General features: G+C 36.2%; 1 protein-coding gene, 1 non-coding gene and 2 pseudogenes across 2 annotated transcripts; 2 read left to right on the top strand and 2 right to left on the bottom strand.

Moving 5' to 3' along the window:
• Positions 1-285: 285 nt before the first annotated feature.
• On the top strand, positions 286-6,977 carry LOC129306352 (plasma membrane ATPase 1-like; annotated as a pseudogene).
• Positions 6,978-9,926: 2,949 nt separating this feature from the next.
• LOC129304619 (uncharacterized) lies at positions 9,927-16,577 on the bottom strand (annotated as a pseudogene).
• TRNAA-AGC (transfer RNA alanine (anticodon AGC)) lies at positions 16,572-16,645 on the top strand. Its single transcript has one exon. It is a non-coding gene; the product is annotated as a tRNA-Ala (tRNA).
• Positions 16,646-16,693: 48 nt separating this feature from the next.
• On the bottom strand, positions 16,694-17,545 carry LOC129304618 (uncharacterized). The gene has a single exon (XM_054944340.1). It carries the CDS (start codon positions 17,438-17,440, stop codon positions 17,087-17,089), a length of 354 nt encoding a protein of 117 aa, XP_054800315.1. The 5' UTR covers positions 17,441-17,545; the 3' UTR covers positions 16,694-17,086.
• Positions 17,546-19,856: the final 2,311 nt, after the last annotated feature.

Raw genomic sequence — 19,856 nt, 5'->3', positions numbered from 1 at the left:
GTTGTTATATTATTATTATATAATATAATTTAGGAAGAATTACAATTAAATGCCGTCAATACTCAATACAATTTAGCTCATTGTTAATGAATGTTGCGATAATTTTTTTTTTTTTGTGTAAACTTAAAGGTAATTCTCCCAGCAATTTACTGTAATATTTGTTCTAAATTTCCTGGTATATATACACACACGGGATTACGGATTACGTGCACTATATTTTACGGCCAAGTCAGTTATACATGACTGGAAAAGAAAGCTTTTGAGAACCTGGAAGCGAGAAGAGACGAAGGAGAGACAAGAGGGAGGATCGTTTAGCGCTTTTATTTTATCAGTGTATTTTGATTGTCATATAAATTGAATTTGTTTGCCATTGTAGAGTACCTAAACGCAGACACTCGGTTCTTGTTGAGATGGCTGACAAAGACGAAGCCTTGAAGGCGGTGCTGAAGGAAGCTGTGGACTTGGTACAGAAAAACAGAGCAATTCACTTCTCTGTCTTTCCCCATATTTTTGTAAATCGCTTCTAGAAATGTTTGATGCTTGTTTTTATTTTTGTGCTTGTGTCATGCTTGTGCTTTCTGGTGAGGCTCTTGGGTTTTATTTTGTTGTTCTTGGCGTTGGGATTTTCAAGCTCTGTTCCCTCTGTTTCTGAGGCTCTGCTTCCGAGATTTTCATTGGCTGGGATTTCGTTGCAGGAAAACGGACCGCTTGAGGAGGTTTTTCTGACGTTGAGATGTGATCGAAATGGGCTTACAACGGCAGCTTCTCAAGAGAGGTTGGCCATTTTTGGACACAACAAACTTGAGGAGAAGCAGGTCTTAAATTTTCTCCTTAATTTATTGTCTCTTTTTTTCTCTTTATTTCTTTGTGCTACCAGTTCTTGTCAGCGGGAGAATTTTGACGTCAAGGAACGATTTTTTTCTCTCTTTCTCGATTCTTGATGAACAAAGATTGATTCTTTGTCACTTGTCAGTGAACTCCGAGAGAGCCGAGTCTAGCTAGAAATGGAGTCTGTGCCCAAATTCCTGTTATTTTTGTTTCTGGGTTTTATATTTTTTCGGATTTTGCAGGAAAGCAAGGTTCTGAAATTCTTAGGATTCATGTGGAATCCTCTCTCGTGGGTCATGGAAGCTGCGCAGCAATCATGGCCATTGCGTTGGCCAACGGAGGAGTAAGCTCCTTCTCCCTCAGTTTCTTATTCTTTTTGTGAAGGAAATTGTTGTCAACATTTTATATTCAAGTACTTCTAGAAGAGTCTTCAGACATGGTTGAATGTGTTTCACAATTCCTGATTGTGACTCAGGGGAAGCCTCCCGATTGGCAAGACTTCGTCGGAATCATCACACTCTTACTAATCAATTCGACAATAAGTTTCATAGAGGAGAACAATGCAGGTAATGCCGCTGCAGCTCTTATGGCTCGGCTAGCACCCAAAGCAAAGGTATTAAATAATTAATTATACCAGCACTTCTATGTGGATTCAGGTGTAGGTAACTCCTACGTATCAGAATCAACTTGTGTCAGTTTAAAGCGGTTTCTTTATGTCTCTGCTGTCATGTGTTTTTGTTTTGATTCCTGATAAAATGCTTCAGGTCCTTCGAGATGGGAAATGGGTTGAGGAGGATGCAGTAGTATTCTTGTTCCTGGCGACATAATTAGTGTGAAGCTCGGAGATATTATTCCAGCTGATGCTCGTCTTCTTGATGGTGATCCTTTGAAGATTGATCAGGTACATTTTGCAACCTCTGTTGTTCTTTGTGTTGAAAAGTTGAAAAGAGATCATCATATGGACCAGCTGAGTTTATTATATGCACAACTTGGGTTTCAGTCTGCACTTACCGGCGAATCCCTTCCGGTGACGAAAGGACCTGGTGATAGTGTATATTCAGGCTCTACATGCAAACAGGGGAGATAGAAGCAGTTGTTATTGCGACAGGAGTTCATACCTTCTTTGGCAGGGCTGCTCATCTTGTAGATACAACAAATCAAGTGGGGCATTTTCAAAAGGTACTCATGAAAAAGAAAAAAAATATTACAATGAATCATCTTCAACCTTGCTGGAACATCATTTTTGTTCGCAGATGCATATTTGATGACTTGATGAGGAACTTAGCGTTGTTTATAACTATCTGTCCTCCTTTGCTCTCTTGTTTCCTTCTTAGCTAGTTCATGTGAATTCCTTATTCTCAGACACTTATTTGGATTCCATCAACAGGTCTTGACTGCTATTGGGAATTTCTGCATTTGTTCAATTGCAGTGGGAATGATGATAGAGATTATTGTCATGTACCCGATTCAACATCGGAAGTATCGTCCTGGAATTGATAATCTGTTGGTGCTTCTTATTGGAGGAATTCCCATAGCGATGCCCACTGTTTTGTCCGTGACAATGGCTATTGGATCCCATCGTCTAGCTCAGCAGGTAGCTAGCCAAAGTGATCCTGCAAATTTGTTGTTTAAAGGTTAAACCTTTTGAGTTGCCAGCTACTCACTGATAAGATCCTTGGCCCATATTTTGCACCATTATTTCAGGGCGCTATTACTAAACGAATGACAGCAATAGAAGAAATGGCAGGCATGGATGTATTGTGCAGTGATAAAACGGGAACTTTGACATTGAATAAGTTAACAGTTGACAGAAATCTTATTGACGTTAGTGGCGTTCAGTTCTTTATGGTGTTGATTTCTGATTTTCTTCATTCAAGACTAGTGCACAAGTGTTTTATCTCATACTCTTTTCTGCAGGTTTGTGCAAAAGGAGTTGACAAAGATACTGTAATTCTCATGGCAGCTCGTGCCTCTAGAGTGGAAAACCAAGATGCAATAGATACTGCTATTGTAGGGATGCTGAGTGATCCAAAAGAGGTATGTCTATTGATGGTGAAACATCTTTTGTTCAGTGTTGAAAATGCAAGCTTTGATTCATGTTGCTCACTTGATATAGTGTTACATTGGTTGGTTTTCTTTTCTTCATTTACCACACACTCACGTATCTTAGTTTTGTCAACAAACAAGGCAAGGGCTGGTATTCAAGGTTTCACTTCCTTCCATTCAATCCAACTGATAAGAGGACAGCTCTGACATACATAGATGGTAACGGTAAAATGCATCGTGTCAGCAAAGGCGCACCAGAGCAGGTATAATTGCGAGCCACCTGAAGGTTCCCTCTGTTTGATGCTTCTTTGTGACAGTTGAAGTGATCCATACCTTCAATTTCTTTGTCAGATTTTGAATCTTGCACACAATAAATCAGAGATAGAACGTAGAGTTCATACTGTCATTGATAAATTTGCAGAAAGAGGATTACGATCTCTTGCGGTAGCCTACCAGGTACGTGTGATTTATATGCTTTTTCAGGTACGTGTGATTTATATGCTTTTTCAAGGTTGAAGGGAAAAATATATTGAGGTCAGGTCACATTGCATGTTGCTTGTGTCATTATTTATTAGGAAGTTCCTGATGGAAGGAAGGAGAGCCCCGGAGGGCCTTGGCAATTTATTGGCCTCATGCCTCTGTTTGATCCACCTAGGCATGACAGTGCAGAGACAATCCGAAGGGCATTGAATCTTGGAGTAAATGTTAGATGATAACAGGTGCATCTTTGCCACTTGATGTTGACATTTAGGTTTAATTAATGAATAAATGGACACACAGAATATATTTTATACCGGTGACTGAAGATCTTCACAATATGTTTTGTCCGATTATTTATAGATTCAGTCTGGCTTATAAACTTTACTATTGAAAATGTGCACTGAAGATTTTAACAACTGCAGGGATCGAACTGCTATGGCATACAACATAACGTTAATAAGAGTTAAACCAGTTGCTCTAAAAGAAATGGTCCTCCATTGTATAAGTTTTCAGTATCTTTAGTTGAGACTTGAGAACCTGATTTGCATTCGGTGCATCATTTTTCTTTCTTGACAATAAGACATTTCTTAAATCTTATAGATGAATGCGCAACGGTAATAAGAAAGACAAAAATAATGTTGTTTCTTTCAATTTTTGCTTTCAAGTCTCAAGTATTATCAGATTTAGACGTCGTCTTTATTTTTTTAAAAAAATAGCTTGCATTGTCTGTAAATGACCATTAGAGATCTATGCATGTGTTAAAATTATTCAGGCACATGAATTTCTCTCAGTTATCACCATCTTGCTCACATGGATCAGTTTGATTGTTTTGATATATTTTCATTCTTTTCCAATGATATCTGGATGTACACCAATTTGCTTTAGGTGATCAACTAGCAATAGCAAAGGAAACAGGACGCCGTCTTGGGATGGGAATCAACATGTACCCTTCATCAGCTTTATTGGGACAAAACAGGGACCCAGCAATTGATACTTTGCCAGTTGATGAAATGATTGAAAAAGCTGATGGTTTTGCTGGTGTCTTCCCTGGTACAGGACACCTCTTTTTCTAAAACTTTTCAAAGTCTAATAGGAAATATGACAATACTGTGTTAGTAACAACAATATGGATTCCTTCATCTACCTATTAGAGGCAACTAGTCGGAACTAATAAGACGCCATGAACTATGACTTCTTCCTGTGGCAAAGATATTTGGATAGGATGATAATGATGGATCTTTACATGTGGTCTTGCGTTTGATTATTATTTGACTGACTATATGGTTTTTATTTGATACAGAGCACAAATATGAGATCGTAAAGCGCTTACAAGCTAGGAAACACATATGTGGAATGACTGGCGATGGGGTTAATGATGCCCCGGCTCTTAAAAAAGCAGATATTGGAATAGCTGTTGCTGATGCAACTGATGCAGCTCGTAGTGCTTCTGATATTGTTCTGACAGAACCAGGTCTGAGCGTTATCATAAGTGCTGTCCTAACCAGTCGAGCCATATTCCAGAGGATGAAGAATTACACAGTAAGTTTGCATTAAATACTATCAATTTAACTGAGGTATTCTGATCAAACTATGAGAATAGTATGAGTCATTTCCAAATTGAGAGATAGAATGTGGCACTTGAATGTATTGGGTATGTACTTGACAATGCTCTATGCAAAGCGAAGCCATAGAGTCATTTGCATCCATAATGTGATGGCACAGGGGGTTAGTTTCTTCTCTAGGAATGTCATCATGCCTTTCAACCACTATGAGTGTTACAGTTATAATTCTGACATTGACTATAATATATTTTCCAATTTTAAATTAATTGATATTTTCTTTTCTTCTTTGTTTCCTGCACAGATCTATGCAGTCTCCATCACAATCCGTATTGTGGTAAGTTGTCTGTAACCTGGATTTACCTTTTATTCCTGCAGACGTTATTCTGATTACTAATTTAGAGTTCCTCTTATGACAGCTTGGTTTCATGTTATTGGCCCTCATATGGAAATTTGATTTCCCACCATTCATGGTGCTGATTATTGCTATCCTCAATGATGGTTTGTTATCTTTCTTTTTCTAGACTGATCATCTTTTACTGAGAAGTCATGCAACACACTGTGTTGTTGATAATACATTTATAATACTTTCTGCATAATACCAGGTACCATTATGACAATATCAAAGGACAGGGTGAGACCATCTCCACATCCAGATAGCTGGAAACTCACAGAGATATTTACCACTGGAATTATTGTTGGTGCTTATTTGGCTATGATGACTGTCATCTTCTTCTGGGCTGCATATAAAACAGATTTCTTCCCTGTAAGAGCTATTACTTTCAGCAGCTTTGAAGGTCTTTCAACTTCGGAAATGTACCTGCACTTTTCTTCTTCCTTCCACCATTGACACTTACCATGCAACTTTCAGCGTACATTTGGGGTTTCAAGCCTTCAAAAGAAGGACGAGGGTGACTTTAGAAAACTTGCGTCAGCAATATACCTGCAAGTCAGTATAATTAGTCAGGCCCTCATATTTGTTACCCGAGCCCGGAGCTGGTCTTTCGTTGAGCGTCCGGGTCTCTTACTTGTAACAGCTTTTGTTGTTGCTCAGCTGGTGAGTGATATTTTCCTGCTTCTCTTAGCACTCTTACTTCATGAACATAAAGTGAAGTGACTTGTCACTTCATGGTTCTTCTACAGATAGCTACACTGATTGCTGTTTATGCAAATTGGAGTTTTGCTGCAATTGAAGGGATTGGATGGGGTTGGGCTGGCATTGTTTGGCTTTATAACCTCATCTTCTATTTCCCTCTCGATTTTATCAAGTTTGTGATTCGATATGCCTTAAGCGGCAGGGCTTGGGATCTTCTCATTGAACGAAAGGTATGAACTCTTGTTCTGATCAAAACACAGGCAATTCGATCAGTATCTGAGGTGGTGTTGCTTACTTCTTTTTCCCCGAATGAAATGTGTTTGGCAGATCGCTTTTACCAGCAAGAAGGATTTTGGAAAGGAAGAACGTGAACTTAAATGGGCACACGCACAGAGGACCCTCCATGGGCTTCACCCACCTGATACCAAAATGTTCAGTGAACGTGCAAGTCATGCAGAGCTCAATCAGATGGCTGAAGAAGCTAAGAGACGAGCTGAGATTGCTAGGTATGTGTCTGGTGTGTGTACGAGCAGAGTGGCATGTTATTATTATTATTACCAGTTCTGCTTTGCTGATCACATGCGAAGCCCAGAACTACGGAATCAATCATGGATTCATGGGATAGGACACTAAGAGCGTGTTTGGTTTCATGTTGGAAACCATGTCGCAGTTTATTCGGGGCTCTTAAATACTCATGTTGCCTTGGTGTTTGGTTGTTTCAGACTTAGAGAGCTCCATACACTAAAAGGCCACGTAGAGTCGGTGGTTAGACTGAAAGGCCTTGACATCGATGCCATTCAGCAGGCATACACTTTCTGAGATCACGTCGTTCCATCTTAAGGTTGATTCGTGCGTTGAAGGCTGCTGTATTGAGGAGTGAGAATGGATATGAAATTTGAATGGCCACTTCCAGTTTTGGTGGATAATCTGCTTACTGTTGTAGTTGTAGATATATATATATATATATATTTTAAAAAAAAAAAAACATTGGGGGTGTTCTCATTAGTTCATTGATGAGCAGTTATGTGTTTAAATAATATTATTAGCTTATTGCATGTATGTGAGAATGTTCTTTTCTATAACTGGGGTTATTAATACATTGTGTGATTATTCAAAATTTCCAATTTTTTTAGCCCAAAATTTCTAGAAGATTATTGGATCTTTGTTCATCCCCTTGGACGTATTTGACTTTGTTTTGTATATATGCACGAATGAAATTTAATAGAGGAACTTGTAGCCTGTAGGCTCGTAGTTGTCCAATATCGTAAGTTCATTACAGAGCAACCCAATCAGCCTATCAGGTATTGCTACTGAAGTGAAGAGAGAAGAATTTGGTAAGCTGGGGCTCGTGTTCGTCCCAACCATTATATCCATCTCCTTTCGCTTCTTCTTCAACACACATGTCGGCATCGCCTCTGCCTGGAATTTCTGAGCCACATCCCAATGTGTCCCAAGAAAGGGGAAAATCGAAGAGGGCAAATATGTGACTGAGTGGACAACGATACTCAATATAGAACGAAAATTGAAACTATTGGCTGACACATGGAGATTTTAACTTATCGACGTGGATGATGAAGAATTCCACGCCGGGTCTCTACCAATGATAATCATTCAGGGAAAAGAAACCATAGGAAATTCAGGGGCACATGTTAAAAAAAGAAAAATTGCGAGGATGAGAGAACGAAAGAGATGGAACTGAATAAAAGATCCAAAATGAGAAAAAAGGAAGCCTTGACTTTGTTGAAATCAAGCTGCCATTGCTCCGATGCGGGAACAAGTGAACCGATACCAACCGACATTCTCCAACAAAGTCAATGACGATGGCATCACGGAGGGTTTCGGGAAGTGCTGTTTGCTTGTTAGGCTGTTTCCTAATCTCAACCCCATTGCGTTTTTTTTTTTTTTTGTAGAACCCATCACGTTTTTTTTTTTTTCTAGTGAAAACTTTTATCAAAGAAAACGAAGGAAAGGAATGCAACGAACATTAGGTATTTATACAAATATGAGTTTTTGCTTCTTACAATATGTATGTTTATATTTCAAAAAAAAAACTTAGCTTTTTTATCCCAAAAAAAAAAAAGTTACTTCTACAAGTTGCACGAACTGTGAAAAATTAGATTTGTTGAGAGTTTTTACGTGCAGAGATATTTAGATTAGTAAAACTTTCCTTGGTCAATCCTAAACACTATTATTGCGGCTCTTAAGAATTATTTATCAGGTAAGCAACATTTTTCTCAGGTCTAACACAGATGAACAAATTTCTGTCTTATTTTGAGTCAATATTACGAGAGAATAACTACTGTCAACTCAGATAAATCAATGGCAATTGAAAATCAATGACTACATTCAAAAACTTGAATGGAGAGGATTGGCTTAACTGTAGTATGAGAAATGAGATTGGAAAGATATGACCAAACAAGTTCCTTGGGAGGTGCTGTTTGGGTATATATGCTGGGAATGCAACAAAACTTTCTCAGACGAGGATGCAGAGAGTTTCCCCCGTGCCCCGGCGGGCTTGCAAGGCTACATAAGGCCAGAAATGATCTTCAGGTGCTGAAAAAGTCCTCCAGTCTGCAATATCAAATCCAACCATCTGGGCAAGGCCACATTATAATGCTATGTGATGGCTCCTATAAAGAGTGTTCGTAAGTGTGGTGGCATTGTCAGAGACTACAATGCTAATCGGGTTTGTAGTTTTAATGCAAATATAGGAAATTACCTGCCTGCTATGTTGGGAGAGAAATCTTCGTAATTTCCAAATCTTTACCAATTGCATTGAAGTGCTGAATCTGATTATTAGAAGTGATATGACTTTTCATCTTTACAAATAAATTATCAACCAAGCTACATTGTTTTTTTATAGGAATTCGAATATTTGTTTGAATTTCATGTTTAGTAAGGTTAACACTTGTGCTCACTTGTTGGCTACTCAAACTTTTAATAATTTTTTCTGTTATATTATTTTTTATCAACCTCACCTTATTGTATTAAGATGGTAGATAATAAAAGGAGATTATCTAGCCGACTTGGCTAGCTTATAATCCTTTTGTGGTATTGGATCAATTTTCAATTTAAAAAAAAAAGGTTACTCCAAAAAAAAGGGTCATCAAGATGCCACTTGACCAGTTTGGTTTGAGTGCTTATCAAATGATAAGAAATCTTTAACAAGTTTTATTTTATCTTTTATTTTATAATTATTAAAATAGAAATTATAAAAATAATAAATCTATTTCATCCTTAATCTAGATTATACATATTCCCTTGGTCCCTATATATAAGATATTTTTAACCAAATTACCTAAATCAATAAAAGTTGGTTATATAACTAAAAGCACAACCAACATTTTAATTTTTCTCTAATTATTGTAAATAAAAAAATAATTTTTTAAAGTAAATTAATGATAATACTTATCTTTTTTTCTTTTTAATTTAATAAGAATATAATAATCTATTCATTAAAAAATATATTAACAACTTCTTATATTCAAGGACAACAACAAATGCTGTAAAAGACCTCTTATATATAAAAAGAGATAAGGTATTTCATCTTATGGCCTAATTTAATATTACAAGTTTTAAAATTTTATAAATTAACTATTTAGAATCGCTTTAGACAATCCAATTTTAAAATTTTTAATTTGTAACTTCTTTCTAATTTTTTTTAAGTATAGTTTAGATATTATCTTTGTTTTTAATATTACTATTATTAAAATAAAAAATTCTAAAAAATTATGTTAATTTAAAGTGTAGCGTATGCATCTAAACAATAAATTTGTAAAAAATATAAAAATTTTATTTTTTTTTGGGTATCAAAAATAAAAATTAAATTATCCAAATTAAATCTGTATTATTCAGGTGACTGATAAGGTAGATTTATTAAAATTTTGTAATTTATTTTAATGAATATTAAATAAAAATAAAATAAAATTTGTAACATGGATTGTCCAGATTTCACATAACGAACACCATGACCCAAACCAATTCTGCCGCGGGACAGACACCCGCTGCGACCAGAATGACTACTTCTATTTTTGGACCTGAGACCAGAATGAAAACAAACTCTTGGCTTGATAAATTATAATAGCATAATTGAAGAGAAGAGCAGATGAGTTGGTCTCGCAGTTCCACATCTTTATCTTGCATTTTATTGAAATGGAACGGGAACACCCTGCTTCTTGTTCACTATAGCCATGGCCAAATAACGAGTACCCATGCCAATTGGAGCAGAATCATCAGGTCCTTCCCAGAAGGGGGCTTCACCATCACCCACAAGACGCCAATATCCTGATTTTAAGGATTCAGCTTGTTCTTCTGTGCAGTTCTGAAGTAGCGCTTCAACACGGAAATTTATTCCAAGGGAACCAAGCAATTGAGATTGAGTAATTGGCCCATGGACAGACACAGCCCCTGCATATGTGTTATATTAGTATGACCTCAACTCGTTCCCTCAGTCTATCATACCTGTTAGCACTATTATTTGCAGCACAAGGACAAGCACCTGAAGCTTCCTCAGCAGAATGTCTGATGGAAGCGAAATCAACGTACGCACTAAGATCAGCTGATCCTGGATTGTCAAGAATGTTGACAAACTCGTGTTTTCTGATTGCCTGTGAAAGTGCAATATTCATGAAACTATCAAGATAGCATGAAGGAAGTGCACGCAAAAACATTTTGACACATTTACTACCAGACAGAAGAAATGTTCACGAGTCATTACACATACTGGGAGATAAAAGGAAGATAATTTCCTAATACAGACACCTATTATTTGCCTATACATACATACATACATACATACATACATATATTAACAAAGGAAAAAATATAACTTTGGATCCCTGCAATTTATTTGAATTTTGTTATAAGTCCTTGCACTTTTTTTAAGTGTTTTAAGTTCATATACTTTTGTTTTTTGGTATTCTAAATCCTTCCATGAGCATAAAGGGACTTATGGCAAAATACAAGTAAAATACAGGGACCTATAGCAAAATTTGAGCAAAGTACAGGGATCCAAAATTATGTTTCCTTTAAAAAAGAAAAGAAAAGAAAAAAACAACCTTGCCTTTGCTTAGGCCATTTATGTACAGTTTTCCAACATATAACCACATGGACTTTTTTGACAACTCACCATTTAACTTGCTTATCCTCCATTGGCTATTAAAATTTTACAAAAATTTAGAAACCTGTCTGAGAAAAAAATGCCAATCTTTGTATTTTTTCCCCCTCCCTTTATCATTTTCTCTTGCCCTGCTTCTTCTTATGCTGTTTGTGACTAGGTTCTTCTCCAGCACCGATAGCGCCTCTCAGATTGAATGCAACCAAGTAATTTATTGGAAAATTATGAACATGAAGACAAAACAATGAATAATCTAAACTCTTCATATACCATATCCTCACACAGCAAAGACACAACGAAGGCAAGATGCAGAGAATAATTTGATGATTTGTGGAGATTAACAAGTAATCCAATAGCATTCTTTGGTGGTCAGTTTTGTTTATTAAGCCATTGGTGATTGAATTAAAATGTTTCAGAGTTCCTCTTCACTCAAGACAGTTGCCCTCTCTTGTTTCCTTCTCTAAGATTTATCCTTCAATAGACCACAGTTCTACATCTTGCTGCCAAGAAAACAATCCTGCATCTAAATATGTTCAGGTAACAGCTTTTTTTTTTTTTTTTTGGGGGGGGGGGGGCGCCTAACATGTCTGATATTGTAGACAAGTACTCAAAGACGTGGTGAGCAAATCCGCAAGCCATCAACTTGGAAGCTAAAAAAATAGTAGTGCTCATTTGACCAATTTTACACAAAGGGATAGATTGAGAACATTAATGTGAGAAAGGACTTGCAGACACAATGCTTGAGGAGGGTGAAAAGGAAGATCACAGTAGGGATAGAAAGCAGTGCAAAGATAGGTTCTTGATTTTTTGAAGTTGTTTTAATAGTTAACGGGGGATTATCATAGTAAGTAATTCAAGTGCTAACATGTTTAAAAGTATGAGCAAGTCAAGTGCTGAGATATTAAAGAAGACCATGTGGCATTATTTTTATTGGGAAACTGGACACAAAGGATCTAAGCACAAGTTTTCTCCTCTGTAAGAGTGTCAGTTGAAAAACGAGACATGAAACAATGAACCTCTGGCCATGGCCTGCCCAAAGAGAGGAGACACACAGGACCTACTTGGTACAGTATGGGAATGGTCGAATGGAAAATCTCTCTTCCATAAACATGGAAAACTCTCTACCAAAGAAAGCCCTTTTGCCATCTACCAAACACAACGAAAATATTTTCTCACTCCTTTTTACTCTCCCAAACTTCTTTTCCATATGCCAAACATAGCCTAAAAAAAGAGATACTTCAAGATTAAGCTACAGACCTGGAGACTGTCCGAGACAATTCCATTCAAGCCATAGTCAATAATTAGAGCCCCACCTCCATCAGAACTTATCCTTTTGCAATTGCTTGAGTCAACTCCATAGCTTTGGGGCAAACTTCATTTGATTAAGTTTTGCAGTCTCCCCATTTGCAGCCCACTTAAACCGCTTTACTAGGTAGAGAGTTGCAGGTGTAGGCTGGGAAGATAGTACAAAGCGAAACCTGTGCAATATATGCAAGTAAATATTAATTAAGCTATGAAAAAGTACAATTTCAAGCGGAAATGCAGAATGCACTCTAATGCTTACGATGAATCTTCTGCCACGTCAACCATTTTCTCACACCAGCCACGAGATGATTTCTTCAGACAGGAAACCACACAGGTTTAGGTAAATTTAGCGTGCCAATAATGATACAGAAAAAAGTGAACACAGAAAAATTATATTTCATTTTTTGTGACAAATAATGCATGATGGAACTCAACTGAAATAGTGTGTTTGCAAAGAATGATCCTGGACTCATTCAAAGCAAGATGACAAGCAACCATTTGGGCTTACAACATATCACTATGGGTTTATTGAATATCACCCACGTTTATGATTCAAACCTTGCTGGTTAACTGTTACTTTTTTCCCACTATTCATATCCAAAAGGGTGAAACCTGTATGACATGGTCATAGTTCAGACAGGCAGACATTGGGAGACAAAGTGCCAGTCTAGTATGACTTTATCACATGGAAAAGAATCACTGTTCTATTCTACGTATAGTTAAAATATTGCTCAAATTTGTGGTTTTTCTCCTGTTATAAAAAAGACAAACTATTACCTTGGCACCCAAAAAATGATAAACTATCAGAAATCATGGAAAGAATAATGAATAAAAGAAAGCTAGAGACAAACAGCCAGGGCACAGAATATATTGTCGGAAAAAGTATAGGCATCATATTGAATTAGCAGCTTGATGGATGTCTCGAAATTCAATTCTCCAAAGCAGCACAAGCATGCTATCATCTATGGTTCAATTGTTCACAACAGCTATACATACATTGCAGTGTCCAGGCAAAGTGATATTGTGAGACAAAATCAAGCACACAAACCTGAAATTGATGAATGGGTAGGGCATCAAAGAATTCATGTGCTATGATGATTGTTGGCACTGGAGAGTAAAAACAGAGAAAACTTACTCAGACAGTTTCTCAAATATGATAATGAGATATTTCCTGTCTACACCATACATAATTCAAACTCAGACCTCGATATATTCTGTTGGCCACTTGGCTTCTTCATAATTGACAATGATTAATACAAGTCATAGTTGCTTATTTTGTCATTTCAAGTAAGATACAAATAGCTTAAATTCTGATTCACCAGGCTAACAAACTTATCCCTAGCACAGACTGACGGATTGATTTGAGCCATCAAGAGAAATAACAGGCACCAGCTGAATGATGTCATAGAAAGTTTGAAACATAATCATCATAATTCCTAAAGTCAAACAGAATATATCTTAACAAAAATATGTAGCAGCCTAATATTCAATTTCTTTGCCCAGCATACTGCATCTCTATATTTAACTAAAGGATAACACACAGGTGTCCATAATGCAACACAAAAATAACACACTCCATGATCTCCCTCAGAACTTTTGATTTACAGAAATTACTTGATTCTGGAAACTATTTTCAGTAGAAAACAGCTGAAAACATGGAAAACACTTTATAGTTAACCTAAATGTTATCAAGAATGAAATTAGAAACTTCACATGAAAATATCTTCAGCTAAAATTCAGTAGAAAAATCTCTATTATGAACTTCCAAGTTCTCCTTCACCTCTTTAAAAGGGAAATAACGACTAGCTGAAAATATTTTCTGTTTTCATTTTATGGCATGTAAATTGATTGATAAATATTAAGAAAAAATTAATATTTTAGTCCTTCAACTTTAATTAACTTAAAACTCAATTCTTTAACTATAACTTGTTGCAACTCAATCGCTCAGCTTTTGACTTGTTTATGAGTCAGTTCTTCACTTTTGTTTGCTCTCTTTTTTCATGTTAACTTAGATCTCATATCAAAGAACAAGAGGAGGGTATTTCATGGCAGGTATGAGCATTCTTTTATCCCTCTTATTTGGTAAGGATACTTTTAAAAAAATTTTGAAAAATAAAGACCGAGTTATAAGTAAGTTAAAAGTGAGAAACTGAGTCGTAGCAAGTTATAGTTGAGGACTGAGTCGCAGCGAGTTATAGTTAAAAGATTTAGTTACAAGTAAGTTAAAAGATTTTTTCAATATTAAAACACCACTGTGAACATGCAGAATGTTTGTCCTGGCCATGCCAATTCTGACATGAAAACTACATTCAGAGAAAGCAAAGTGAAGGAAACAAAGAGAAAACAGATTTCTAACTAATGCATGCACATAATGACAAAATGAAATGTCACAATATGGTGACAACTGCCAATTAAAAAAAATCGAGGTCCTTATTTGTTTCTCAAACTAGTTTTTCCGTTCTATAGCACGGTTTTTGGGAATAAAACTTCACATACATCGAGGCATAGAAGGACAAGAGACAAAAAAATAATGCTACTCTACTAGAACAGTAGTGTCTAAAGCCAATATTCATTGGATACGCAATACATACATCCTGAAGGAACCTGCTCCATTGTAAGCATGCCATGATACAGGGTTACCAGCCAAAGAGCTTACAGTTCTTCTCTCAGTAGGTTCAGCTGCATTATCTTGATCAATGCATTTCAGGTTTTGGTGTTTTGTGTTGAAGCTTCTGCAGTGTTGGACTACACCCACCAGGTGTACATGCAATGACTCAGTGAACTTTTGAATTTGGAAGCACCCTACGTGAAAGTTACAATTTCTTCATCTATCATAATATCGGAGCAGCTTCTTCGTAAAACTCAATTGACAAAGTAAAGAAATGGTCTAGAACCAGAAATTCCAGAATTAAATGAAAAAAAAAAAAAAGGATTGTGGCATCATACCGAAGAAGATCAGCCATAAGAGTTCTCGTCCTGGGCCTAGCTCAATTAGATTTACTCTTTGTGGCTGTCCCATTTGCTCCCATAGACATATGACCCCACACACCAATAATCTAAATTCACATAAACAAGCCATCAGAATCCTTCTTTCATCAAACAAAATTTTGAATAAACGAAGAAGATATAGAAATTCAAACTAGTCCATGACTCAGATGTGAGGAATTAAAAGTGAATAGCTCGTTTACCTCACCAAACATCTGGTTACTTCAGGAGATGTTATAAAATCGCCTTCAGCTCCAAAAACATCCCGATTGATGTAGAAACCAGCTCTAGGATTAGTTAAAACTTCTTCCATATACTCAGCTACTGAGATTGGGCCTCCACGAAACTGAGAAATCATAAAAATAAGTATCTTCTGGACATGAAAATTTTATCCGCTGGCCTCAGAACACCTTTAGGGCAAATATCGTACTTGTAGTTGCTTTGTATAAATGATAATAGATTTATCAGGCCAAGTGCAGTCACATAATAAAGACAGTTCAAACTACTTAAAATGGGCTCCAAGTACAAAAGCAATGGCAGCTCAAAACTGTCTTGGAAAAAGTGCAGAAACAAACCTTGATGATCCCTTTGAGATGCTTGACAGCTCGGATCCACAGTTGGCTCATGAGAATGCTCTGCCACACATAACAATAAAAAACAAAAGGGTAATATACACACATACAACATATATATACCCGAGCCGAATGTGACTATAGAAGAAAACATGGAGGCCGAGAGAGGAAGAAAAACTCAAGTAGCTAACCAGGTGGATTGTACAAGCCAGAGCGATCGATAGAAATTGCAGTGGCAGTGGGCGGAGACGGAGGCTCATCTGCATCGTCCAACTGTTCGACGAAAGGCGCGTTAGGATTTTGGGAAGACGAATGAGTAGAAAAGGGAGACGAAAGCCCAGAAGCCACCGAGGGTGCAGCCAGTTGCGAAGCCAAGTGGGCATGGGAGAGCCGACGATGAAATGCGAAGGATCGAGACAGCAGCAGTTTCCTCAGCATTTCTGTCAAACTGTTACTTTTACTGCACAGACGCGAGCCCGCGAGATGGCCGAATTCCTTTTGACGTTAATTGAACTGGGACTTCAAATGAGCCTATCCTGCATTTTTGGTTATTAATATATTCACTTAAACAATAATCAATAATCGGGGATGTAGCTCAGATGGTAGAGCGCTCGCTTAGCATGCGAGAGGTACGGGGTATCGATACCCCGCATCTCCATGTTGTTTAATTTCCCACTTTTTTTTTTTTTACCAATTAGTAATAAAATAATAAAAGTATATTATATTAAACTGAAAGTAGTGTACAATGAAATCATAATATAATAGCCAGGCTCACTTAGCATCAAAAGCCAGTGTAGTAATTAAAACAAAAGCATTAGGACAAAAGGCTTGAAGTTGAAGGTTACATCCTTACATGAGTTTTTTTTATTTTTTTTGACCAAAATCCCTTATATGAGTTTTAGATTCCATTATTTTATATTGTGACCAGGAGTTCTAGACTTTAGCTACAGGCTCCAAAGGCTTCTTTTCCTGTTCTTCCGCGTTTGCAGCCTTATTAGCGTGTGCGCTCTTCCCCTCACCATCCCAAATGAAATAGACATAGAAAGCAGGGAATTGCCGCAGAGTACAAGAGTAAAGAAGGAGACAGACATGGCCAGGCTCAAAAAAGTCGAGAGTTCGTAAGCGAAGAGCCAACATGATGGAGCTTACCAAGACCCATATGCCGATTTTCAGGTAATGGCGTTCCGAGGGAATGCTCGGATGGGGAAAGCGTACTGTACAATCGGAACCAATAATCCACCAAGAAGGTGCCGAAAAACACGTAAACGATGAACACTATCATCGGAATGTCTCCGTTTATGTAGGCGCGGTAGATTGTTGTGGCGCAGCTAATTGTCATGTTGATCACACCGAAAATTGGGAGCACGCTGCGAATTTTGATTTCGGGATCGGAATTAGTGATAGGGAGAGGAGCTGATCTCTTTTCCTCAACGATTGCCATTGTTCTCGGCATTGTTTTTAAGGAGAGTGGAGCAGAGAGATGGTTATGAGGGTTTGGCTATGGAACTTGTGTCTGTGTGCCAGCAGGGACAGTGTGCTCGGGGACGAGCCTTTCGTTGCCTTTTAAGAGTGCCAAGGTGAGATTTGTTTCAAGTATCTGGAAATTGCAACGAAACTTAACCCGACTTTCTCAACAGAGAATAGAAACATCTCAGAAACCCGCGACACTCGGTAGTCGAAACTGCCAGGATGCTTCTCGGGACTTTTGAGTTTGACGAGGACCATAGGAGGGCCCACCAAGGGCATTTCGGAGCAAGGGCACCGCACAGATTGATTAAATAAAGTTCGAGGATGTTTCTGCTTTTAAAATATTTTTTTGGAGGGGCATTCAACATTTTAATATTTTTATTAAAATAATTTTATTTTTAAAATTATTAAAATAAAATATTTTTATTTTTTTATTAAAATTTTATTGTTGACCTTAAACATTAAGTGTTAAAAAATTTAATAGAAATGACAAAAATACTCTATTTTAATAATTTGTTATTTTATGGGTAGAGCTAAAAAGTGTGAACTGTATAAATTAATAATAACATTGATTAAATGAGATAAGGGGCTTTGGTGTATAGAGAGGACGTCGCCATTTAAGAAGTAACCGTAAAAACAGTGAAATTCACTATTTGTTTATCCATTTCTATTCAATTGTTAATTGAGTATGCTTTTTGATACCGATTATCAATACATTTCTTATTTTGAGATTAAATGCTTAGAAATAAAAAGAAGAATAAAACTGCTTCAACAAAAATGTTAAAGTGTTGAGTGCTCCTCAAAAATATTTCAAGAATAAAAATGCATCTTTACCTATTAAAATAGGGACAAAAGACACTTATGTCTTGGTATTAAATTAATGACAGATAAGTACTTGATAAATTTAAAAAAAGTCAAAAATATTAATTCAAATAATTATAAATTTAATATTTTTAAATGTAAATAAGTATTTAAATATTAAATATAACTCTTAGATTGTAACAATAATTTTTATTTATAATTATTTAAATTGATATTTATAATTTATGTTTTAAAACATTTTATCAAAAATTTAAATGTCATTAATTCATTCTTTCATAATCTAACTATCATTCTCTCCCAAACAATAAAGGAAGACAGCTAACAGAAGACTCATAGTTGAATGCCACCTCATATTCCTTTGAAACAAGAAGGTTACGAGTTCTATACCTCATGTAATGAAAAAGGTGGTTGCATAGGATGTTTGTATCTGCTCCATTTTAGGGGGGAAGGGGAGAATATAGTTAATAGGGAGAATTATTTCATATTTTATTGGGCCTATAAATATGCTATCTTTTGGGGCTTGCAATGCAATTCTCCCTAGTTAATATTTCATGCTTCTGAATATATTATTAAAATCAATAAAAGATAATCAAATCATTAATATTATTAAAAATAATAGGCAGAAGGGAAAAAATGTCCTAAAACTTTTCTTATACAGGCGCTGTAACATCCTAGGAAAATTTGACCCTAATTAATTAAGTTTAATCATGATTATTGGTGATTTGACATGGTGTATAGTTGGAGAGGTCCAATAAGTGTATTCAAAGGTGATTTCAGCCCTAATTATGCGTTCGAAGTGAAGTCAGACTACTCGAACATTGAAAGAAAGAGAAAACATGAAGGAAATATCTTTATGCCACATGTTGCAATACACAAATGACAAACGAAAGAGAATGACCTCTTTGTGTCATGCATCACGGCTTATGGCCAAATTATATAATCTTTTAGTCATGAATAGATGTGAAATTCAGAAGGGAAAGAAAATAAAAATGAAGAGCAAGCAAGAAGCTTTAATCTCCCTTTCTCTTCCATTTTCTTGAGTTTTTTTATTAGGTTTTAATAGTGGGAGGTTATTGTCAATCCATATAAGTTATGAATTTGAATCTATTAACCTAAATGGAGTTAATGGGAGTTATTTATAGTATTTAAAATAATTATTAATGGTTTTAAGGTTGTTGGTTGGTGAATGCCATAAATATCAAAAAATGGCATTAATGAAGGTTGTTGGAGGAGTTGAAATGTCATTAATAGAGGTTTAATGATTCATTAATGATAATAAAAACTAAAGAGAGTTAATAAACTTAATGGTAGGCATAAATATGAGAAATATGGCATTAGATATTTTAAAAATGGAAATAAGAGTTAAAATATATTTGTAGCAATATTAATTGAGATTGAATTTGACTAATTGTAGATTAATCATCCAAGCACCACTTTTGGCTTAAGAAACAAGTTTGGAAGCTAATTATTAAAGAGTAAACTTTTAACCTCTCAGAGGTTTGAGATAACTAAGGAAATCCTATTTTGAGTAATTGTTTGTTAATTGAATGTTAATTATGAAAATGTGCATATTGGCATGT

The sequence above is a fragment of the Prosopis cineraria genome, unplaced genomic scaffold (genome assembly GCF_029017545.1).
Source record: "Prosopis cineraria cultivar Desert tree isolate PC_DT_omini unplaced genomic scaffold, ASM2901754v1 PC3, whole genome shotgun sequence".
NCBI lineage: Eukaryota > Viridiplantae > Streptophyta > Magnoliopsida > Fabales > Fabaceae > Prosopis > Prosopis cineraria.
The sequence above is the reverse complement of the archived record's forward strand: the minus strand, read 5'-3'. Positions and strand labels throughout refer to the sequence as shown.